General features: G+C 48.6%; 2 protein-coding genes across 4 annotated transcripts; both read left to right on the top strand.

The window, feature by feature from the left end:
• The first annotated feature begins 172 nt into the window (after positions 1-172).
• On the top strand, positions 173-6,663 carry SRM (spermidine synthase). The gene is made up of 8 exons (XM_075773591.1): positions 173-397; positions 550-670; positions 1,016-1,108; positions 2,314-2,467; positions 3,322-3,405; positions 3,741-3,886; positions 4,795-4,917; positions 5,505-6,663. The coding sequence occupies exons 1-8, from the start codon at positions 252-254 to the stop codon at positions 5,520-5,522; spliced, it is 885 nt and encodes a 294-aa protein (XP_075629706.1). The 5' UTR covers positions 173-251; the 3' UTR covers positions 5,523-6,663.
• A 131-nt stretch (positions 6,664-6,794) lies between these two features.
• On the top strand, positions 6,795-17,797 carry CORT (cortistatin). 3 transcript variants are annotated; one of them, XM_010313730.2, is made up of 4 exons: positions 6,795-11,212; positions 12,762-12,909; positions 14,194-14,289; positions 17,449-17,797. In XM_010313730.2, exons 2-4 carry the CDS (start codon positions 12,790-12,792, stop codon positions 17,662-17,664), a joined length of 432 nt encoding a protein of 143 aa, XP_010312032.2. In that variant the 5' UTR covers positions 6,795-11,212; positions 12,762-12,789; the 3' UTR covers positions 17,665-17,797. The 3 variants fall into 3 exon arrangements, with proteins under 3 accessions (XP_010312032.2, XP_075629708.1, XP_075629707.1); XM_075773593.1 differs by having other exon boundaries at positions 14,150-14,289; XM_075773592.1 differs by having other exon boundaries at positions 6,795-11,240.
• Positions 17,798-24,998: the final 7,201 nt, after the last annotated feature.

Below are 24,998 nucleotides of genomic sequence, written 5' to 3'. Positions count from 1 at the left end.
CCGCTCCGGGCGCGCCGCCCCACGTGGCCCCGGGGCGCCGGCCGTCCTACCCTGCTGGCGCCGGCGTCATCGCCGCCTTGGGCCAATGGGGACGCGGCGGCGAGCGGCCCGCCAATAGGGACGCGGCGGCGCACGCTGGCGGCCGGGGGCGGGGCGGCGCGTGGGCCCCTCTGCTCGGCTCCCGCGCCGGCGGGGTCAGGCGGTGGCGGCGCGCAGGTGCCCGGCGGGGGGGGGGGGGCGGCCGGGCCGGGATGGAGCGCGGCGCGGCGGCGCTGATCCGCGAGGGCTGGTTCCGCGAGACGTGCCGGCTGTGGCCGGGACAGGCCATGTCGCTGCAGGTGGAGGAGCTCCTGCACCACCAGCGCTCCCGCTACCAGGAGATACTCGTCTTCCGCAGGTGCAGGGCGGCCCGGGGCGGGGGCGGGTGGAGCGGCGGCGCTGAGCGCCATGCGGCGGGGCCTGGCGGCGCTGGGGGGGGAGCGGGGGAGCGCGGCCTCGGGGCCCCGGGGCCCGGGCCGGCTCCAACCCCGCTTCCCCCGCTCTGCCCAGCACCACCTACGGCAACGTCCTGGTCCTGGACGGGGTGATCCAGTGCACGGAGCGGGACGAGTTCTCCTACCAGGAAATGATCGCCAACCTGCCGCTCTGCAGCCACCCCGACCCCCGCAAGGTGAGTCGTCCCCCGGCCCCCTCCGCGCGGGGTCTCCCCAGCCGGGGCCTGCGAGCCGGCCCTGGGGCCCGCAGAGCGGCCCCCGTCTCCCTCCCAGCCGGCCCCTTCGGGGGCTGCCGCGGCGAGAGGCTGGCGGGGGCCGTCGCTTCTGGTGCGCCTACGCCCGGCGCTTGACAGAGCGTCGCAGGCGGCCCCCCCCCCCCCGGAGCGCATCTCCGAGCCCCCGGGGCAGGACGGGCCCGGACGGCTGCGGGGTTTCAAGCCGTCCTCTTTAGGCCGCGCCGTGGAAGTTGCCCCTTGAGCCGAGCCCGCTGATGGCCGGTTTTCTGCCCTCTCCTCTCCCAGGTGCTGATCATCGGTGGTGGCGACGGGGGAGTGCTGCGAGAGGTGGTGAAACACCCGACCGTGGAGTCCGTGGTGCAGTGCGAAATCGATGAGGTGCGTTGGGGCTCCCGGCTGCGTGGAAGTGCTCCGGGGCTTCAGTCAGACGGGCGGGCTGCCCAGCGAAAACCAGCCCTGCTTCACAGCATCCACGGGAGCTGCTGCCTCACCTGCTGTCCCTTGTCAGCAGCGAGCGCGTTTGCTGCCGGTTCTGCTGGCGTGACACTGACAGCGCCACCTCTTTGCCTTACGAGTCATCTACGTGGCAGCTGGCTGCCTCTTTCCTGTGATTTCTTTCACACACGTACGGTAGAGGCCCTTCCAGGCCAGCGTGGGGTCTGGAGAAGGAGAGCTCTGGCTTGCTGAAGGTGCTGCTTTTCCCTCTTCCCCGCTGCAGAACAGACTGCCGCTCCTGCCAGGGGAGGGTGGTCACTTGGTTAAGCAGTCCCCTGTGACTGAAAGCAGGAAATAAGCGGGGGGGTGGGTGTGTACGTGTTTCTGTAATAGATGGGCTGGTCCTCCTCCTCTCGGTCAGTTTGTTCTGATGTTTTACTTTCTTAGAAAGTCTTGCTGTCTCCTCAAAGCGAGGCTGCGTTAGGGATAGGAAGCGCTGCTGTATGAGACTGTACTCTGTCTGCCAAGCTAAGTAGCCATATGTGCCTGGTTTTGAACAAGCACTGCCTGACACCAGCATATTTTTTTGTCTCTGCCAGCTGTGAGAAGCTGGTAGCGTTCAGTACAGTTACTGGGCCTAGGGTAGCGGCTGTTTAACCGTTTTAGAGAGAAAACTGTCTCTTACGGAGGAATTGATAGACCAACTGTAAAGCAAAGGTGGGGATATTTCTCATTTTGCATCTAGAAACCTGTTGGCATGGTTTTATTTAGGAAGGAAAAAAAAGAAGTCTTTAGTTGACATCACCTCTGCAAGCAATGTCCGCAGGGAAAAGAGCACAAAGCAGTCAGATCTGTAATCATATTCTCGTAGTTCCTCAGGGAGCTTTTGAAGCTCCAAGTTCTTGTTGAGTTTGGCAAGGACAGACCAACAGTGTCACTGAACCCTGAGGCCATAGGAGAGGGCTGCGTGTAGCTCGTTGGCTGAAGATGCTGACAGCTCTTGAGGATCTAGCTAGCGAGTGGGATTTGTGCTGAAGGCATGGAAGGAAATGACTCATTGTGCTGTTCTTTCAGCTGCAGCTGTACAGTAGCCTGAGAAGTAGCTCCTTGTAGTGCCCACTGACCCACTTGTGCTCTCTGTGTTGCAGGATGTGATCCAGGTATCTAAGAAATACCTCCCAGGGATGGCAGTGGGGTATTCCAGCGCTAAGCTGACCTTGCATGTGGGAGATGGTTTTGAGTTCATGAAACAAAATCAAGAAGCCTTTGATGTGATTATCACGGACTCATCTGACCCCATGGGTAAGAATTTTGGCCATAAAAGGGTACTGCTTTCCTCACTCCTCCTGTTACCTTCTGCCTACCTCCTGGAAGTAATGCCAGCCTGCCCGGGCTCCTTTCAGGTGTAAAAAGACTGTCACTGACTTGGTTCTTTTGGTAGAGAAAGGGAAGGATGAATACCAGAAAATTGTACTAGCAAGGCTTCAAGCTAGCTGTCGCGTTTCTGTCCTCAAAATTCAACTCCAGCAGCTATTGCTTCTGGCAAAGAGTTGATCCTTGAGTCCAATAATCCCATGGGGGATGCAGCATCACGCTGGCAAAGACAGCTTTGCATGTGCGCCTGCTAACGAAGCAGCAGCTCATGTGCTGTTGGTGTAGCTACCTAGCCTAAAGATGGCTATAGTGAGCTTCCTGTATTTCTGAAGGGAAAAACTGAGGTAGAGAGGGACCAAATGCAGTTATGGCACCTCATTTTTGGGACTTAACGATGAGCGCTTGAGTCACCTTCGCTCTTGCTGTAGTCATCACAGAGAGAGGCATCTCGAAAAGGCAGTTTGGAGCAGGAGTTAAGTTTAAAAAATACTCACTGAAGCAAGAGGCAGCTCCTAGGACTTTCTTTGATAAAGGTCCTAGGTTTGCTATTGAGCAAAGCTACAATCCCAATGGTTCTGCTGTGCTAGGTGCAGGCTGGGGTTCACCCAGGGTCAAAACTTTTTGCTTCCAGATTATTGCCAACACTTGTGATCACTGAAAGGCCATTTGAAATGTCTCTTTTCCAGTGCAGTCCATGTGCAGCCTGGTCATTCAGCAAACTCTCAGAAGCCTGCCATCTTAGTCTCCCTCTAGACATATTTCTTTACTCACTGTTCTCCCAGGTCCTGCAGAAAGCTTGTTCAAAGAATCCTACTACCAGCTGATGAAGACAGCCCTGCGAGAAGATGGGATTCTCTGCTGCCAAGGTAAGGATGCTGTCTCTGAGCAGAGGCTGATGCCAGATCGTTGCATGCAAAGTGTGCGGCACAAAGGCGACTCTCTTCTTGGGGCAACCACCACACAGGGAGTGAAATCCATTTCAGCTCCCAGGTACAGGTTTTTTATCTGTTTACGTCAACTCATTAACTGCTGGACTGCGCTTAGTAAAACTGGCATAAGGGTCTTATCTTGCCTTTGAAACCACACGAGCTGTGCGGAGCAGAGCAGGTTTGGACTTGGAACCACTGTTAACCCAGCACAGGCCTGTGCAGAGAAGAGGGGCAGCTCTCACCTTGTATCCTGTCTTCCTTTCTCCCTGTAGGTGAGTGCCAGTGGCTGCACCTGGATCTCATTAAGGAGATGCGTCAGTTCTGCAAGTCTCTGTTCCCTGTTGTGGAATACGCCTATTGCACCATCCCCACATATCCCAGCGGGCAGATTGGCTTCATGCTCTGCAGCAAGAACCCGGTGAGTCTCAGGCATCCGAAGTGCCCTTTTCCACTCCCTGAAAGCGCCTGCAGAGGCTGCTCAGGCTGTCCCATACACAGCTGGAGCTGTGGCACTGAGCTCTCCCAGCTGTGGGACCTCTACACTCATGCCGGGCCCTGGCCCTGCCAGCCCAGGGCCCCAGAGCTGCATTGCAGCTTGCTCAGTGCTGAATGAAGTTCAGAATTGACCATTAATCTAACCAGTTGCCTTAGAAAAGGATGTGGTTTTCTCTCTAGTACATCAAACTTGGAAGGGCGGAAGTAACTCCCAATTTCCAGAGCCTTTGGTTTATCAATGCTGGCTGTTATAAAGTGGGTACCTGTTTGATAAGAATAACCTTGCGACTGGTAATCTGCTCGTACAGAGGCCTCCAAGTTAGAGTCAGTGTTAGGATGAAGGCTGGTAACTCGGTGTCAGACCACGGAGGTCTGCTCTCTTCCTAATCTGCTGCATTACAGCAAGCTGTCACGCAACTGTCACGTTGGTTTAGAGAGCCACCGGCACTTCTGCTGTATTTTACGTATGGGGGCACTGGCAGCATGCACAGTGCCTGACTTAATGCAGACGTGAATTCTGCTCTGAAGAGCAAAAGCCTCGCTGCTTGGATGCTCAGGCGCAATCTGACAGCTTCATCTGTCACATGGCTCACGTGCAGTCTGACCTCATAGGCTGACATCTGTGAATAAGGCTAGTCACACAAGGTACAGAGTGTAAACTCTGGCCCTTGGGGCTGGAGCTGTGCAGAACTTTTGACCTCATACTAGAACAGAAAGTCATCTGTTTTCCTGCGAGTCGTCTTGGTTCTCTGCCATGAATCAGGATGCCTGTCACACAGCCTTTCGCTCATTACCCAAACGTTACAGAGCTACCTGGCTTCTCTATTGCAGAACACAAATTTCCGGGAGCCTGTGCAGCAGCTCTCACAGCAACAAGTAGAGGAGAGGAGTCTGAAATACTACAACTCTGACATTCATCGGGCAGCTTTCATTCTGCCAGAGTTTGCACGAAAGGTAAGCAAGACTGTGCTGCTGTTCCTCCATCAAGGATGAGGTACGACTCTTCTTCGGCAGGAGTGGGAGTATACGGGACTGAGGATTTCCTGCAGCCGTAAAGGCTTCTGTGGGCAAGTCAGAGCAGGACAGCGTTTTATATGACATAGCAGAGTATGAGTCAGTCTGGGAAGACTGGAGTTCAGTTTGGAACTGTTCTTTGGGTTGATGTCCCTTGCCTTGATGGCAGATCACTCTTCCTTCACCTACAAAAACTAAGTCCAAGAGCCTGCAGAACTGGTGTTTCCCATTGGAAAGCTCAAAAAGTCTTAGATAAAATGTCATTGTGGTTTCTAGCACAAACCAGAGGGTAAAGAAAGGATACTGTAGTGCAGCTCAGTCTGTCTTCTTGAAGGATAGTCTGTAAGTCCGCATCATTCCATCATCTCCTAACTGGGTTGCAACTGCAGATTCCAGAAAAAACCTCCTCATTGTGTCCTAGGGATGAATGCAAATACCGTGGTTATGTTTCAGAGCTCTATTTCTGTTGAGTTCTGGTAGAGCTGCAGCATGTCCGTCCGACACTGTTTTTCTTTGGCTGACTCCAGGCCCTGAGCGACGTGTGAGACTGAGAAGCTGCTTCCTTCCTTCAAGTTGGACCCTGAGATCGTCAGTGATGTGGTGGGGACCTTCCCAACAGACTGCAGATTTGCTCTCCGCTGTGTGGGATTGTTTAACCCTTTGCCAGCCAACATTCCCTTTGATGATGTGTTAAAGATGGTGGGGCATAAGCCAGATAAGACTATTGAAAAGGTCCAGTGACTTATTGCGTGAGGTCAAAACTGTTCTTTCCAGTGCTGGAAACGTAAGATGTCTTTTTCCTTTCTCTCCTCCCTGTGCCCACCTCCACCCCCTACAACTGACATGATATATTTATAACTGGCACGTATTTCTGTCTGGTGATCTTCTGAAACTTGGGAAGAGTCCAGAAGGGTCACTGACTCAGCCTTAAACACAGAGAGTGAGAGCTTTGTGCACAAACTTAGCTTGCTCTCTCCAAATAGGAGCTCCCTGCTGCTGAGACGTTTTGACTGGTAACGGGTCTGAGCCTTCGTGTCCCACCGCCCTTCTGAGACACCTGCACTGTTCTGCAGCACAGTTGGAGAAGTCATGGTGCAAACTGTTGCCATTCACAATAGGTCTCCCTCCAACCCTGATGGAGTAGCAGTATTAAACACCAGCCAGGCAAGCTGGCAGCAAAGTCTTGTGGCTTTTTTTTTTTTTTTTTTTTAAATCAGTTGGAAACAGAAGCGCTGAGGTACTAACAGGCTGACTCCTGTCCTTACCTCTGCCATCAGAGTGGTTCCAAAGAATGTTTACCAATATGGTGATAGGCGCTTTATATATATAAATATAAATATATATATATATAAAAAAAAGAAACCTTAGATCCATTGCCTGCTGTTAAGTACTGATGTTGGGGAGTCAGTTGTGCTGACAAATATCTCGGTCATGCTGAGATGCCTCAGGCCTGGGTATTTGCTAGTCCTTAGGAGGCATCATTATTTCTAATGCTGCCCCCAGAATCCCCAGATGCCTAAGTTGTTTTTCATTGTACTCTGTTGTGAGATGGATCTGCCTCCACTTCTTTACTTTTGTTTTAAAGACTCCATACCACCGCTGTGCAGTGGGTATCTTCCCAGCACAACCACTGTGCGGTTGTCACTCCCTTGCAATCAATTAAACACTCGGCTCTGGTTAAGGTGACATCAGTGTGGGTCGGTGTGCTTCTTTGGGGAGAGCGTGGGGGTGAAAAAAGCGATCCTGAAAGTTTGCTGTGATTGTCAGAAGACATCTGGGGCACTCTGTAGCTGCTCTGACATCCTCTCTCCCTTGCCTCTAGGGATGACAAGTTATCATCAAAAATAAGCTCTGAAGAGTGATTCCGTTGCATGTTTTGTATTGTAACCCGACTGCTTAATAGCTCCAGCTTCAGTCAGCCTCTATGCTGTAGAAGTCAGTACCTTCTATCCAAGCTATTCTCTAGTCCAAATGCTGCCTCTGGTACAGCTTCCTAAGCTGTTTTCTAGCTGCCTGTCTGCCTGCTAGCATCACGCAATTCCTGTGAATTGCTGCACCATTCTTTTCTCTGAAAAAATTGCAGTTGCTTAGTGGCTCTGAGGGCCTGAACTCAAGCTGAACAGGCTGGGAACAGTCGCTAGGTGGCATCAGGAGAAGACAAAAAAGCTCCTTCTGAGGGACGCTTTTTGGCTTGATAAGAGAAAACTAGAAGGAGCAGACTTTTGCCAAGGTTGGGGATGAGCTTTACCATAATTATGACCCTACAAACAGCATAGGTGGTGCAGCCACTGCGTGCCTACAGCAAGGGACTTCTGTGGCGTTAGTACCGAACCTCCTACTTTGTCCTCTTTCTGATGAGACTTACCACTTCTTTCCCAATGTCCTTTTCTACTACCAGTATCAGTACAGCTTCTTTGTAGTCCTAAGGGTTTGCAAAGCATTGCAAAGCTGCAGAGCTGTCTGGATGTCCTTTGTATTCTTGTGTTGAAGATTGGACCCATTTTGTCTCAATTGTCTGGGTAGCTGTCTCCTTTCTCCCAGAGCTACTGATTAGTTAGCACTATTGAGGCATTTTTCATTGCTCAGCCCTTGTATTTTTACTATAAAGAGCAGACTAGTAATGGAGGCTGGTTCTAGAGACCTGAGCCCTGTTCAGCCCTGACAGAAAACCACCTCTGGCACTTTCTTTCCCCTGGAATGGGAATCAAGACCAGGACTGTAGTCCAGGAAGGCCTTAGAGCAGCTGCCAACTAGTAACAAGTTCAAGCCTTCCACCCACCCTTGGTGAGTACAACAATGCCCAGGAGGGAAACAGCTTCCTCAAACCTGTTACTAGCCTCCATGCAGCTAATTATTCCTTCTGTTTCTCTGAGCTCTCTCCAAATTTGTAAGTTCAGTGAGTGGCCAGTGATGAGAGCAAGAAGACAAGGCTGTTTGCCATCCAAGCTGCACATACTCTGTCCACAAAGTCATTCTGAGTCACTCCAAATCACTGTTCTTTCCAGGCAGTTTCAAATACTTCAGTGCCTTGCAGTAGAAGACAGAGATTAGTGCTTGAATCAAGCACTCATTAACAGTGCAGCAAGAGTTTGTGCATCTATAGCTAGTTCCATCTGAGCAGCTCTGAGTGCTTCAGGGCTGTTAGAAGTCACCCCTGTGCCGAGAGCTGCCACAAGGTCTGCCTGCTGTTTAAGCTGCTAGAACGGTATTTGGCATGGCAGTCACCTGTCAGGCAATTGTGTCTACAAATCGATTATCCCTTCCACAAACGTATGTCTGAGCTGTTACGCTGCAGGATGCTGTGGCCGAGGATGCTGGGGACTGAGAAGAGACTGGCAATTTAGGTAATGCCCAAAAGGAGAAAACTAATGGGGCCTTGTATAGAATTGAGCACTGAACGCTCAAAAGCAATCTGCAGCGTCTCCAGGTGGGCAACTACAAGACTTGAGTAACCTTTTCGGAGCTTTAGCTGGCTTTTGCCCAAGGCTAATCGAGCAAGGCTGTTCATAAGCAAAGATCCACAAAGATGTTTGTCTAGACAAGCTGCAGTCATGTTCCAGCATCTTATTAAGCTAGGAGTATATGAACAGGGATAGGCTTTGTCCCAAGTAATGTACAATGTAATATCAGTCAGAGCAGGTGGAGACAAGCGAGGGAACAGAGCCTGATGGGCTTTAGCACATCAATTGCTTAAGCCTCTTGGCGCCTTTTGAACTGTGTCAGACTCCCTGCTCTGTGCTTTACTCATTTGAACTAACTCAATTTTTAGAAGTTCAGAAAATAGCTTAAAAAAATTAAGAGAAATCCCTTGGCTGTATCTCTTGAGCCCTTTCAGCCAGTTAATTGGCATGAGTGTCGTATTCATCCAGAGCTAATGTTATCGAGGCCTGGCTGAATTATTGATGGAGCTTGGCTGGAGCAAGAGACTGCTGAAGTAAGAATGACAATCCATCTTTCATCAGAGAGCAGCAGCCTCAGTAAGCAAACAGTCAAAAAAGTAATAACAAGTGCCACCAAGTTCAGGGAGAGGAAAGTTCCTTTGATAAAATGGTAAAGGAAGAGGAGGGAAAAGCGCAGACAAAAGTGTGAAACAGCAGCTCAGTTCTAGCAAAAGTGTCTGACAAAATGTTGTTAAAAAGTAAGATGAGGGATTTAACCAACTTAAATACTGAGAAGTTGAAGTGAAACTCCTTCCTGGTCGTGCATAGGATGCAGTTAAGTGCTTTTAAAGTATGCAAAAGGTGGGGAATTAGAGCCAGGGAATTTCATTTCCTGTACAGTGATGTGTGAAGCAGATAAAGGTGGGGAGGATCGTTACAAATGTTAGGCATCTCAGCAGCAGGCCGTTCAAGGACGCCAGCTCTGTGGCTAATGGGGTCTGACGTGGGGTGGGGAGGAGGAGGAAGGCTGGCCAGGCAGGGACCCTGCGGGAGGGGGCTGCCCTCCCCTTCATACTGAGCGGCTGCTGCAGCAGCCCACGGCCGCACACCCCCAGGAAGGGGTTTGCTTCACAAAGCTAATTCTGTGTGCCAGGAATAAGGGCGAGATGATGTATGCGATGACCCTGCATGTGTTTCATCCCCTTTCAGCTGTAGGAGAGGAGTAACCAGAACCCCGTACTACATGGAGCACGTGAATTCCTGTCTAAAGCTCTCCCAGCCGTGCGGTCCCTTCTGCGGTGCTGGCAGTCTCGCGTGTTAATGTCCCTGGTGAGCTCTACTGAATTCCCACAAGGTGCAGTGCATAGGCAATCCCTCAGGAAATCCAAATGGCAAAGAAACATTTCTGTCTGAGTCTTGTCCAGCCAATCTTGCCACCAATGGGATGAGTCTGGTGTAACAGAGGTCAGTTCGTACGTCAGTAGGCGGTAACCTCAAGCATCCTAAGCCTGCCTCGCAGCCTGGAATGCCTCCTTGTTGGAGCCAGGCAAAACATTTTCAGTGGAAAATAGAGGTATTTTGAAATAGAAGCGTTTCATAGTCAGTAGTTATTTTTGAGGAAGATTTTTCGTGAAATGACTGAAATGTTTAACTTTGCACGCATGTTGAAATAAGAGGTTTTGAGCACCACTGAAGCGTTACACTCAACCTCCCTTCGTCCTCCTGCAGTCCCTTTGGGGTCGACAGACAGAGAAGGCAGTACATCTCCCCCCGCTCCACCTCCCTAGAGAGCTGTAACAGGCTTGTAGTCGTGCGTGCTCTGACAGCAGCATCCCTGCGGTACTCCCCTCCTCCTCCCTGCACCTGCTCTGCAGCTCTTATCAGAGATGAGCGGGAGCAGTAGGCTCCAGCCCACGCTCGTGCAGTCTCTTCCTTGGGTTTGTTAAATTAGTGCTGATGAAAAGCCGTGGCTGGAATGGCCACCTGCATGCTTCTCGGAGGCCCCTGGGGAGTGCAGTGCGAGGGAATACTGCAAGCCTGGCCTGATAAATGAGCTGCGAGTTCAGGCCCACGAACAAATTGGTTTCCCCTTCCAGGAAGGCTCACAACTGTCAGCTGACTATTGCTTTATTTATTGCATTGGCCTTTGCAACTAGGGACTCTTGAGGGCAGAGATAAAGGGTTCCAATGACAGGAAAGCAGAAGCATTTGAACCCTTCCTTCAGCTGCAGCTGAGCGCCTCACCTTTGGGAACCAGACTTTGTTCTGGAATCCTGATGCAATTCTGCTACGTGCTTTGAGACACGGTGATCTGAACCCAGACTAGGCAACAAATGGGCAGAAGACAGCAAATATCCAGGCCATAGAGGAAAGCAATGGAGAAATTATCTCATTCCTTAATGTGGCATTTGGTGCCAGACATAGTCTTAGCTTTTGTATTCCAGTAATGCCCGATCTTCACTGCTGCACAGATGCACTGAGGAGAGGTCAGGGACCTCTTGAAAGACAAAACCTCTCCCATTGCATGTTGCTTGTGGACCCTTAATCACAAAAAGATGGAGGTTGTCTTATGCGATTGTGTAAGTGTATTCTGCTGTACTTCTGAACCCACTCTGTGTCTCTGCTGAAGCCATGCTAATTGTGAGCCAAAGTCCTTGGCTAGCCAGGGCTTTTTCAACTTATTGAATGCTGAACTTCCTTGTGGAGCACCCCCACCCTTACCAGGTTCCCATGGCTGTGTTCACAATATGCTGATTTCAGATCGATCCACCCTCACTGTAAAGTGGTAGAAGCCCACTCTGACCGTGCGCAACTCCGGACAGAAGAGAGCATCAAGGAAGACGACTTCTAAAGGGGTGAGTCAGATAAAAGAGAGAGAAAGTGGTAAGAGGAAATCAAGGAAAAAATTGTCAGAAATGTTTATTCCTCCAAGGGGAGACCTTTAACCTTTCCTGTATGGAGTGATAAGCATTTAAGGATTGGCCGAAAAAAATAATCGGGGCCTTCCTAAAGGTCAGACAGCCAATGTGACAGGGAATAGTAGGAATGAAGAACAATCCTGGTGCTATATGTCGAACTCTTTCCAGGTACTAAAAAGAGCAAATTTTATCACCATGGAGTTATTTTACTTCCCTTGGAGAAGGAGATGGTCAGCAGCGGTGGTAGCAGAACCAGCAGGGTCTCTGCAAAGGGGCTGGATGACCAGAGCTTGAGGAGGACAGACTAATGTAGGGGAAGCAGAGAGGGAATGTGAGGAAAGGGAAGAGCACGGGGAAGATGGAGGAATCTGGAAAAAAGGTGTCTGATATTGAGGGATGCTGTAGCAGACCCCAGAGGGAACTTGTTTGTATTTAGAGATCCGACCCTACTATGGGCACTAGAGTGTAAGTGCTTTGATGTGTCCCTATCCCCCTCCTCCCAGCTGGGAAGAGACACCCAGCCTTGCCCAGACTAGAAGTACAGGTTTTGGCTGTGCTGTGCTTGTCAGCAGGGCCGCGGATTTGGTGCTGGCAGAAACTCTTGCCAAAGCCAACTGCCTCAAGAAGTAATGATTATTTTATGACTGCCCTTTAGTCCCAGGACAGATTCACAACAGCCTGGTCACTGTTTACATCCCGGTGGGCCTCCCCAGCAGCTGATCTCTGGCTCCGCATATCATTCGTTTTTCTGGAAGAAAAGCATTGTCATACTTGTGACCCCATTCACTCAATGAAGCTTTATAGAAAACAGCCCATTCAGAAGATAAAGCTGCAAACAAAACCATATTTATTGGAACAAGCAGTTTGGTTAGACCAGATGGCCCCCAGCATGGAGACCTGGCTGTGCTGCTTCTGCTGTCTGGCTGGCTTTTGGGCTAGTAGACCCACAAGGTTTAGTCCTGCCTCGTAACCAGCAGTACAGGATTCACCTTCTGCCTGTCAGCCCAGGCACACCTCGCACTCACAGGTACCTGCCCTTCCTTCCTCTTGAGCAACAAAGAGTGCTTTCTCCATTTGCTATTCTCCCAGTTTTACCTCTCCCAGAGCAAATCAGCTGTGGGTCATTTGGCAAGTCCCTGTGATTTGTCTGCTTGCTGGAGCCTGGTACTTCACAGCTCTCTGTCTCGAGCCCCAGACTGGCTGGGAAGTGTTTGACAGAATCCATTATGAAGGGCTAACACAGCGATTCTGATAAACTAGCAAGATCAGTTTAAGAGGAAGCAGATAATGTTTCATCTGAAACCGGTGTATGGAAGCCAGCTCTCACAAGGGCGGGGGGGGCGGGGGGGGGGGGGGGGGGGGGCTGTGAGAAACAATGAGGTTACAAAGTTTTCTGAGGAAAATTCATTTCTAGAAATTGCTAGACTGTTACCTTTCCCCACAAGTCCATATAACTAATGAAAGGTTTTTCCTTTCTATCTTTCAGTGAGGGAATCCAGCATTTCTTTTCAAACATGCATGGAAGTGATGGCATCTTTTCCCTCAAGAGCATCCAGGGTGGTATAACTGGCATTAGGAGCTGGATTATTTGCAGGCAAAGCTTCATCGTGCTGTTTCCAGGAACTATAATGCCGGTAAGCGGTAGAAGCAGGGAAGAGGTTTTTCTGCCTTCTGTTCTTAGTTCTGCCACAGCATCCCCTTGGCCAAGTCACCTCCCTGCGGGGGTTTTTTATGTGCTACATTAGGATAACAATTTACCTTTTGACTGTCATTTGTTGTTAGGGTCAGAAGAGGACTTGCCCTGAGGTGAGTGCTTCTGGAGAAAGGGCTCGTGGTGAGATTGGATCAGGCATGTGACAGTGGATGCCATCCCAGCTTGTGATGGGGACAATGCAAAGCAGATAGCAGTGCTTAATAGCACCTTTTGCTGGCCCGAAAACCAATCTCACTGGTGGGACAGCATTTTGGGCAAAGGGAGAAGCATTATTACCAACTGCTAACCGGAGAACAGAAATGGTAGGAACTTACTGCAAGCAGCCAGCAATTAGTGCCAGTATACCATGAGCCTTTTTCTGAAGCCTCACTGAGCAGAGCAGCTCCAGCTCTGACCAGCCTTTCAGTACTTTGTTTTCCCTTTAATACATTTAAACCCAACATCTCCAAGTCAGGATTCACCGTATTGACCTATACTGCTGGGATAGGTTCAAGACATATTAAAACAATACAAGGAACAAAAAACAGTAACCCCCAACTGGCTTCCAGGTAGTCTTAGGTACACTTGCAAGACAGATTATATTAGTGCATAGCTGCAGCCTGTGTCCCCACATTACCATACAGGGAAAGTCAGGCATATTGGCGTTCCACAGTGAGATGCATCACTGGATGCAGAGATCCAGATCCAAATACCCCCACAGTCTGGAGCTGTTTGGACACACAGGCTGAGGGTCCAAGCCCATATCTAAGTACTGGTGGCCAGAAGTTTTACCTCTCCCCTCTGAATCATCCAGCACTGGCCAGAGGTTTGTGCAAGCTGGTGGCCTATTCTATCCAACATTACGTTCCCAAGCAGAATTCGGCTATTTAGGAGAGGGACAGATAGTGCCTACAATTTATGGGAGTGAAGAAACAGCATATTACTGGAGAGTCCCAAACCTTTGCTTCCTCAGTCTCTGCAGGTCTGGCACACAGAAAGCCCAGAGGCACTGAAGTATCCCATTCAAGCAGCCAAGTGTTAACAACCTCTCCAAAGTCTAATTTGCCTTTGATATAGACTTAATTGTTTGCGTCACCCACTGGGCTAGGGGGAGGGCTATAAAAGGGGCTGCAGCCATTGTCTGAGGCAGAAGAGAGCCCAGAAACAGCTCCCTCTCCCAGTCTTCCTCATTCAGCACAGTAGTCACAGCCTGTACATCATGCAGCTGGTGGCCAGCCTGGTGTCCGTTCTGCTACTGGTGTGGAGCGTGAGAGCCACTGCACTGCCTGGAGAAGAGAGGCTCGCAATACAGAACACTAGGGTGAGTATACTGCACCCTGTGCAGGAGCTGGGTGAGGTGGGAGCACACAGAAGCAGGCTGGAGCCAGGGGAGGGGTAATAAGGGCAATTAGGTTTTACCTGATGCAAACAACTCTTCCGCCCCTCTGTATTCCAAGGCACTACAGCTTCATGCACTGCTGAAGCATGGGCTATTACTACCGCTTACTAGCCAGTTTATTTAGGAAAGGCAGGTGCCAGAGACCTGCAAAAGTGAAGTCTGAGCTAAGCAAAAACTGGCAAAAGAGCTGAGAGGACAGGGAAAAGGAAAATAACATTGCTGAAAGAGTGCAGCATGAGAGAATAAAGCAGAGTACTAGGGAGGGAGAGAAAAGATACGTAATTGGTAAAATGATCAAGGGAGATGATATTTTAAATAGGACTCATGGGAAGGACAAATGTTTAAAAGATGGGTTCAGTAGGAAAGTAACAGAGGAATAATAAATGAAGTAATTATATCAGAATAAAATTGCTTTTTCCACAGTAGTATTCACAAGGGGAGTTATACTGACATAGTTCTGCTAGAATAATTACACTCTGAACCAGCACAGCTCTATGCAGTGGCAGAACTTATTATAGCAATATAATTATCCTACCAACTGGCAAAACTCTAATATTATAATGGCTATAGCACTATAATAACTTTGTTTTGCTGGACTATTTCCCTAAGAGGCCAAAGGAGTAGGAAGCAATAGCATAACATAATCATAAGCAAGTGCTCTGTTCTGCTTGCCCTCGCCCCGCAGTTTTCTCACCTGCGTGTTCCTCGCCATCCCTGATGTTCCTCTGAGCTGTGGTTAGTCACCCTGTGCTCTGCCAGTCCGAGTCACAGCTGGATCCATAAGACTGCTGTTATTTCAGTCCTGCGGAGGAGCTACCCAGAAAAGCGAAGGATCCCAATGTTGGTTTCAAAAGCACTAACTTCTCCTTTGTGCGTATCCACATCGCTTTTTCTGTCTTAGCGTTGGCTCCAGCTCATCCATCAGTGTCTTACTGCTTCAGGAGTGGGCTCACATCCCATTAACAACAGAACTGGCTGCGAGAAAGAAACATACACAGTGTGAGGTGCTAGGGCTAGCATTCTGTTAGAGATCAGGGCTTCTGCAGCTGGCTGGGATTAACCCTTCTGGGGATAACTAAACTTTCAGCTGTACATTCTCATAATAAGAAATCCAGTACTTAAAAAGTAAACTCTTTCTGGTGCAAATCCTAGCTGCTGGGAAAAAAAGAAACAAGTTGTAGGGAAAAAATCGGTAAATAAGGCTTTGGTAAAAATGAATTCAAGTGTAATGACTCTTAATCTTCTACACACTGTTGCTTACAAAATAATGATATAATAGATATAATGATTCTCTTTAGACCATTCTACAAACTGAAAAATTGTTAGATACTGATGAACCATTCCCTACAGTCACTACTGCTGTAAATCAGACAAATGTTTTAAGTATGAAAAATATTGGGATTTTACATATAAACCACCATAAAATGCATAACAATGCAAAAGAAGGATTGCGCATTCTGATGCACTGGTGGATGTAGTACAGGGAACTGAGCAGCTACCCAAAAGGTGTGCCACAACCCACCCCTGCTAAGATCTCTAGCTGCTGCCAAGGAGTCTTCATCTCTTGCAGCTTGGGAACAGCTATAAGCAGAAAGGATGTTAGCAATAGATTAGTGCGGGGAAGAGCTGCCTAGTTTCACTGACAGCCGCAGCCGATCACGCGTAAGGAATATACCCTAACAGCAGGCTGAGTTTTGCCTTCCCCGCTCCTGAGTCTGAAGCTGCTAGCTCTGCTTGGAGCAGGTTATTTCAAAACATCCAGCACTTAGGAAAAAAGCTTACGAGGAAGACATGACCCAGGAGACACATTTAGCTGGGTTCCCCAGTCCCAGTCCATCTCCCAAAGGCTCAAGGCATTTCTGTACTTGCAGCACAGGAATAGGAATCATGACAGGCACAAACTGGCTTTTATCTTTTCTTCTGCTACAAATAGCATGTAATTTTTCTATGCCTCAGTTTCTCTGGTATGGAAGCAGGGTTAGTTACTAGAGCTAAGCAAGTGATTAAAATATATCCATAAACATCCTGTAATCTCAAAAAAATTGCTGCTGCCTGTATTTACCCATCTTTTGAGTTGTGGTCCTTAGCGGATGCTGGTGATGACAGAGCCAGCAGATAGATAGAGCAGTCCTAGCAGTAAACACGGCATTTGTGAGAAGTGGTGTGGAAACGTGCTGCCAAGATTCCCATCCACATGGGAAACAGGATCTCTGACTGTCAAACCATTTTCCCAGCTTGTCCAATACCAGCTGTCTCCACTAATGAGTCACAGAGACCAGGAATACTCAGGCAAGAGGTAATTCCTCAGATTTGCTGGATGTAATGTTAAGAGAAACAAGATAAACCCACAGCTTGTTACTGATGGAAATCCCTCAAGCCCCAAACCACAGGCTATGTTCTTTCGTATACTGCTATGGCAAAAGGACGGAGCTCTGCATCTCCTCTTTCATTCTGCCTCCCCCCAAGGTCAGGCTATTGAAATATGGGTTCTTGTTCTTGAAATACAAGCTGCCTGTCTCCACTGATTAAATATTTTGCTCTACATACTTCAGGTCCTCTCCTTCATTACCTTTCGTTCTCAGCATTTTAGGGTGGGTTGCAGCCCCTGATGTGCTTAATTTAATATTGCTCAGGACTCCGTGCCTCTTCCCTGACCTTCCCACAGAGGATGCCGGGCAGTCAGAGCGCTGAAGGGAGCACGGGCTTACAAGGAGAGAAGGCAGCTTGGCCTTCAATGGAATTTAATTAGTGCAGGCAGCAAGGGACTTCACGACCAATTCATGCCTATTTGTTAGCAGCTCTTTTCCAGTTGTAACGTGGCACGTGTGCCACTGCCCATCCAGCTGGCTGAGCTGGACAGGGGATGGGAGAAGGGAGAAGTGACCTCTGCAGCCACAGACTCCTTGGCTCCCGCACAGCTCTGCTGATGGGAAAAGCATCGGCTCTGAGGAAACGAGGAGGGGGGAGGAAAACGAGAAGGGACCCCACAGGGGATGTTCGCACCCTTATACAACCCCCTGCCTCGACAGCCATGGGGAACAGGGCCTCTGTGCGACACTCTTCCCTGCTCTCTGCCCACAGGAACAAAGCACAGTCCGGAAAGATGCCATCCTGAAGATGCTGGCAGGCCTGCTCGACAGCATGGACGTGGGGCGTGAGGCAGCCTCCCCAGACGTGGAAGAGGAGGGCAAGCTGGAGGAGGAGCGAGCGGTGCTGGGGCGGCTCGCCCAGCTATCGCAGCGGGACCGCAAGGCCCCCTGCAAAAACTTCTTCTGGAAAACCTTCACATCCTGCTAGTGCTGCCCGGCCTGGCCTCGCCGGGCCGCCCGCCCGCCCGCCCGCGAACACCCTCCCCTTCCCTCCCCTCGGCGATCCTGTTCCCCCGAGCTCCCTTCCTTTTCTTCTCCGCCCCTCAGAATAAAGCATGGCGCCTCGGGGACTCGTCTCTGCGTTTCTGCGCCCCGGCGGGCCGGGCCGGGGAGGTCGGGGCGGTGGTGGCCGCCAGGAGGGAGTGGGGGCTGCCGGGAGCGCCTGGAGGCGGCGGCCATCTTGCGGGGCGGCCATCGTGAGCAGCGGCCATTTTGGAAAAGGCCTTCGCAGCGGTGAGGGGTGTGGTGGGGCTGAAGCGCTCTCCACCGCCGGGAGAAGCCCCTCGAGGGGAGCATAGGTGCGGCTGTCCTTAAAGCTGCTGCAGCCGCACTCTCGCCTGCTGAGGGACCAGGTGGGTGTGCGTGTCCCCTCTGTGCCAGGATGGGCAGGTGGGGTGAGGCCTACGTGCTCGACAGCAAGAGTTGTGCCCTGTGGGGAGGGCCCTCTGTGCTAGGCCCCGGTCAGGGTAAGGTGCTATGCCACGTCACGATCTGAAGAGGGTGGTTTGGACCCAGGCATGCGGGAGAGCAGCCCTCTGTGCACCTTTCTGTGCTGGCTGCGACTGGGGGTGGCTCAGTGAAGCACCCAGGTAGTGCTCCACAAATGGGGGTGCAGGGGCATTGGCTGGGGGTTTCTGGGGTTGTGGGAGGGGAAGGTGTGCCCAGAGCCAGGCCCTGGCCTGCTTTTGGTTTGACAGTGGGGATATCCAGAGCAGTTCCATCGTGTTCTGGGGCTGCATGTGTATCTGAAATCCTGGGCTCTGCAGCTGAAACCAATGGAAATAAAACAGCTGTGAGCCCGGGCCACCAGCTCTGACTGCGCTTGTTCTCTCATGGTTTCTTGGTGGCTTGTCATCTTGCTTAAAAACATGAAAATTAAATGCCTGATTTCTCTTACTTACCTTTTTGGATGCCATTTGCTGTCTGGAGAGTAGCTTCTCTGGGCCTGTAGTTTTATTTCTTTTGGCTTGCTGAGGAGCTTTTTGAACCTTAGTTTTACAACTGACAGGTAATGTAGAGATATGAAAGGTAGATGTTTGAGTTCAGCACAGATACTTCTCTCTGAAGGAGAGTACTGAGCCCTTGGGTTTGCATGCTGGAAAAAAGTAAATTCAATTGCTCTTACTTGTTTTAATTCTTAGTATTAACAAGTTGAGTTTCAGAGCTGTATTACATCACTGGAATGACCACACAAATTAGCAGGCTTCAGCTGTACGTTACTGAGCCTGTCTCCAAAGCCTGACTGGCTGCTGGTGAGAACTAGAAGGTAGTTATTTATAGTGGCTTGCTTTTGAACCTTTAGATCGTGTTTTTGGAGGCCGGTGACCATGAGGTCTCTCCTCTCAGCAGCAGCATTTTGGATTAATCAGCAGCCAGCCTGTTTTCTTACAGTTGAAGTAACGCTTCCAACTCCCCCGCTCTCCCTGAATAATGAGTGATACAACCACTCCGGCACCTAGATGGGCTGGCTTGCTGCTGCCACTTTATTCTGTGTCGGGCTGCATTTTCACTGCGTTGTTTGCCATGGAAATTTCTGGCTGTGTGTCTCTGACTTGCAGGAGGAGTTAGAGCCCTGTGGCTTGTTTTATTTTTCACTCCATAATGAAAAATAAGATCCTTGCTGGGGGAACTCAGCGACTCAGTATATGGGTAATGGGATATGGAGCTTTCCAACTGTGTTGCCTGGAGCACCCAGCTAGGACACAGGAGACCTGGTTTTATGCCTCACTTTGCTGCTGGCATTTGTGTTTTATCATTACCTCCCTTTCAATACCTCAGTTTCCCTGTCTTTAAAATGGCATGGTAGCTCTCACCTCCTTTTATATTTTTTCTTAAGATATGTGGGTGACAAGTGCTGTATAAAAACTAAATATAGCTGTTATTGTTACTTAGACCCGTGTAATAATATGAGACCAACCAGGATGCTAGTACCTTAGAAGTATTCTCATAAGAGTTGCCTTATTATCCCCCATTAAATCTTGTCTGTGATAATAATGTTCAAGCTAACATGCGGAGAAAATGAGAAACCCCACAGCACATGGACATAGTGATTGCCCCAAACAGAGACTGCCTGTTCAGCAAACTATGTATGCTGTATTATTTAGTGGTTCCTGGAGGAGAGAGTAGTCCGGCTGCTCTCAAGGTTGGAAGTAAATTTGGAAGTTGAACTCTTCTTCCATCCCTACAGATGGTTCCTGCTGGTGCAGGCTGAGGCAGGCTGGCTGAGCACCAGGCAGGAAATCTGCACTGCCAGTGCACGTGCTGTGGATAGGGGCCAGCTTCTTTCATCAGAGCTGAAATCGGTGTTTGAGTTGGATTTAATTTTGCAGTTTCCTTAGTAAGTCAATGTGCTGAGGCTGAAGCAATGTGAGATCCTGCCTGATGACAGCATTTAATATTAGGGAGTGGAGCATGATAAGTCAGATTCAGTGGGAGGGGCTTAACGAAGGGTTATGAATGACGTGTCATATATGGGCATTTTCTATTTAAATTTTCACAAAAGAATTGTTAGTCTTATAATGGTATATGTCAAGTAGAATGGAGTCAGAGTATGTTATTTCTTTTTCAGGTGCAATAGCCAATGCATTTTAAAATCTTGTGACAGCTTAGAATAATTGTGTGTGTATGAGTAAGTGGATAATACCTATGAGCTATCTCCAGATTTTTAAAAAAGTGAAAAAGACACATTAAAAAGTGAAAAACATGCCAGAAGGCAAACTTTTAAAGTCAGCTAGCGCACACAGTGCTGACCTCACGTAATTCAATGCATGGTCCAGTGGTATTCACTGTATTTATTTTTTTTTAATTTTTTTTTGACCTAAAGCTAGCTCATGCTTATGCATCAAGCTGCAGGCAAGTGAAAGAATTATCACAAGGACAAGCTCAGCTGTGAACCTACAGTATATTCAGTACCCAGGGGTAACTCTGTGTGCATATCTATCGCGTGATAAATGTGAAGTAGTCCAGGGCAGCTTACTCCTCAATGAAAACAGAGTAAATCTCATTTACTCTGAGATCAAAGCATGTGTATACATGGGCAGATACGACAGAGAATCTGGAGAGGTATTAATTTGAAATTTAGTACCCTCCACGGTGACTTATTTGTATGTGCTTTTAGTCGTGAAGATCTTGTTTTAATACATACTGTCAGGTCAGCTAGCAGGGAATCAATACTTCACTGTATGCATTTTCAGCCTCGGATAAAGGAGAGAGTTGCAATCTGACCAGACTTCACAAAGATACTGTCTGTCTGCAGGTAGCTGGCAAATGGAGTTAAATTTAGTGGGAACAGAACAGCACTGCCTGGTCTGGTGGTCGTATGTCTGTCATTCTCAAACAACACGTGGCCTAGGAGGCACCTTTAGCATTGATTACAGCTACAGAAAATTGAGGTTAAACCTAGGATTTCAGAGAGAATGAAATACAAGGTTGCATAGAGTGTCTTGATTTATGTTGTTATCATATTTGGCTCAGCTCAGAAACACTAAACGTGTGTTTGAAAAGCATTGAGTCCATTTATTTTAAAAAAAAATCTGTTTTGAGGTTGATGGCATATAAGTAGTCAGATGCAAGTGTTGTAAACAGTCAGACACCAACTGGGAAAAAGAATAACTGGATTTGCACAAAAGGGAAATCTTCTCTCCACTGAGTCGAATGAATTCTGCTGTTGCTTTTGGTCATAGATGAATATAGTGGCTCACAGAACGTGTTTTGCCAGGACACTTGTTTTTGACAACCTTCATCTGATAAGTTGGTGGTTTAGGTAGCAACAAACTTGACAACAGCACATTCCTGTGACACAGAAGCACTGCTTTTATTTATCTTTCTTGGCAGTATGGGCTAGGAGATTTGCCTTGGGCTTGGTGGTGGGAGATACTAATCTGAGAGACATTGCTCTGTGTCTTGTTCTAACCATAATGCCACATGTACCTCTGCCTGTGGCTCTGCTGACTTTCCTGCCACACTAGGTTTTGTTGAGCGGAAGAATAACACAGGTCAAATAAGGCATTTGTTCACTGTCTATTTGTTACTCACTGTAAATAGTTTGTTCAGTGGCCTTGTTCTCTGAGCTCTGAAAGCCTCTCTTGTGCAGTGGGCTTTGAAGGTTTACTTCTCTGAGCTCCTGTATTCACAAAGCCCTCAGCAACAGCAGGCTGTAAATGCATTTTATATTCCATGGAGACTGCTCCATAAAAGAAGCTATTACCTTGACCGTTCGGAATGTACAGTAGCTTCATGTAAGACCTGTGCAACATAGGAAATCCTGAGTACAAATGACCTCTCAGTGAATTGGGAGGATATCTTACACAGTGGATTTTTCCTGTCTTTGCTAAACCCTGATTGAACTTGCAGGGATTTGAGAGGAGGATGCGAGGGAGGTGCCTGAGCACTGTAGTTTTTGTAGACTAGGTCAGAAGGACAGGCAGCGTTAATCTGGTGTGCATTTTGGTGAAACTGTGGTGTGACGGTCTGTATGCTATAGATGTCTGAGAGATGGGAAATCAGAAGGTATTCTCTACTGTTCCAACAAGGATTTAAGAGATACAGCTTTTCTTCAGAGATTTCTAAGGAGTTACAGTCAGAGTTACCACTAAGGCAGTAGATGATGAAGTGCAGGTAGGTAAAAATCAGTTATCCAGAGACACATAGCAAACAGGGACTTGTCAGCATAGGGGTAACTTTCAGAATGAAGATTCTGACAGAGCGTTACTGCAGAATATCTATTGTGGTTAAAGTTGCTTTTTATTTCAGAATAATCACTGAGGCTTTAAAGCAGGAAATATTTGGGAGTCAGAGGGCCCGTGTCGATAAGTGAGACAGAAGCTAATGGAGAACAGCACACTGCTTGTTGTTTAGCTTGTTCTTCCTTTGCAGAAGCCTGGGAATACAAGCAGAGACTGTAGAAGCTGTCAGCCTGTGACCCAGACTGCTGAGGAGCAGCTGTACCCCATGCAAAGGGAGATCAGTTTAACTACCTGTGCTGAGCCTGTGAGCCTTCTTGTAACAGGCATGTCTCATCTGTGTATTTCTCTTTGCTGATTCCAGCACCTTTGGAGCTGACTGAGCTCTCACTCTTAGATTTGTATCTCATTTTGCAGCCTTGGGAGGGAGGTACCAGATGGAAAAAAGCCAGCATTTCAGTCCCTTAAGATAGGAGCTTTGGAGAGAGCTGTTTGAATCTAGATTCAAATCTTCCAGCGTGTCCGCTTCCCACTTGTTAAAATTATGTAGGGCTCATAGAAAGTCTCAGAGGAAGCATTTGGGAGGTGAAGGAAATCTGAACAACCCAAATCCACGTCTTCCATGTCCCAAGAGAATGTCTTAGTTGTAAGTGGTAGGCTGGGCTGGATGAGGGTTGCTGTCTAGCAGGACCACAGCACACAAGGGAATAAGTACCTGTGCCAGGGGAGAGAGCATGCTGTTTCCCTGGACTCAGGGCATTCAGCTGGGAACGAGGAATTTCAGTTCTAGCAGTACCTTGGGGACTTGGAGGGCTCTTGTTTTAAACCAATTAAAGTTTAGTAAAAAAAATAAAATATTATAATCAGTCTTTATAGCTGGGACCTTACTGAATTTGGGTTGAAGTCAGACCTACTTCCTATTGTCTTCAATTTCACTGGGCTGTGCTTGGCTGATGTGTTTTAGTCTCTTCTTGACAGAGAGGAAGAAGCCAAGGGTTTATTGCTGTGGATAGCTGCCCACTCCTGGCTTGTACATTCCAGAAATTGTCCAAGAGACTTTTGGTCCCTTAGTTGATGGTTTTTAAGTCCATCATTTTAGACACATTGTAGCTTCAGTCACTGTTGCATAGAAGGAAGAGTCTTCAAATCTGGTTGGTTTTGCTGTGAATTTGTTTATGTATTTGAACAAGAGCAGATTGTCTAGATAGGACTGAGTGTATTAGTCCGCATTAGTTAGAGAACCTAGCACAGGCAGCGGCTTAATTAATAGAGAAAGGGAAAGGAGAGTACTTCTGGGATAATAGTTTGTACAGAGCTTTTAACTCTTCCAGTTGGGAGAAGACACTGTGCAGGAAGTCCCCTGCTCAGAGTGAAACCCAGAGGTCAGGACATGTCTCCACACAAGCAGTTTTTGCTCCAAGGGCTCTGCCTCTGTCCTTGGCCTTGTGCTGCTAATCTCGTCAGAAGTAAATCAGTCCCATGGTGAGAGATGCCCTGCTAGAAGCTTAGGTGCAGGTGTAGAGACAGGGAGCTGCAGCTGCCTCAAAACCACCATGGATTTACACTTTAGGAGCCCAGAACCATGGGGAGCAAACAGCAGTCTTTGTGCTCTAAAATATTGGCTTGCAAACAATGCTCATCTTCGTCTGTGAACTGATGAATCTACCCACTGCTGGGAGCCAGCAGGCTGGAAAGTGCCTTGTGATTGCTCTTCCGAAAAGGATAACTGAACCCTGTTCAGTGCTGGAAGGCAGCTTGTCATGCCATGGGACAGAGTGGGCTAGAAGCAGAATAACTGAGAAGAAATGCCACTGGTGGCCTTTTGCTCCATTCCAGAATAAAAATGTGAATGTCTCCATATTGCAAAGTGAAGTAGTGTGTGACTCAGAATCTGTGTGAGAGGGTACGTAAACCCAGTAGAGTGAGGTAAGGGAATGTCCTCCCTCCCTTTAACCGCCATCTAGTCACAGGCAGGCTTGCATTTTGTCAATAATCTTACATTATTACTGTGGCTTGGTTAAAATACGGAATTGCTGAGTGTTATTGCTGCAAGGAGAAAGTGGCTGTGCATGTGTGTGTGTGCGTATTATTCCTTTCAGATAAGTAGTTGCTTCCACTTTTATTTAACTAGCAGTTTTCATGAAGGAGTCTTTGAGATGATCCACCTTTGCCAGCATCTTTGTACATCAAACAAGAATGATCATTCCTATTTAACAGGAGACAAACCAAAGTCCCAGCCAATGTATCAAAGATCCTGCAGGAAGCAAGCAGGAGGGTGGGAACCACAATGCAAGAAGTCTCTTGGGGCGTAAGATACGGGGCTGTGTCCAAGTTACTGCACCTGGGGAATCTTCACATGCTTCCGGGTGTCTCCACCTTTGAACAATCACAGCCACAAGCAATGCTCTCAGTGGAAGTAATGTGCCAAGAACAGCCCATCTTTGTCAGCTCCTCTATCAGTTACGAGATCTAGGCAGAGAGACAGGTTAATATGTTTTCTGTGTCTGTAAGCCCTCTTCTGACAGCTGGTCAGTTCTGGCTGCAGGCCTTTGTAGCCTCTGAATGGCAGACCATAAATCAG

Source organism: Balearica regulorum, chromosome 21 (assembly GCF_011004875.1).
Source record: "Balearica regulorum gibbericeps isolate bBalReg1 chromosome 21, bBalReg1.pri, whole genome shotgun sequence".
NCBI lineage: Eukaryota > Metazoa > Chordata > Aves > Gruiformes > Gruidae > Balearica > Balearica regulorum.
Note: the sequence above shows the minus strand (reverse complement) of the source record. Positions and strands in the feature narration are given on the sequence as shown.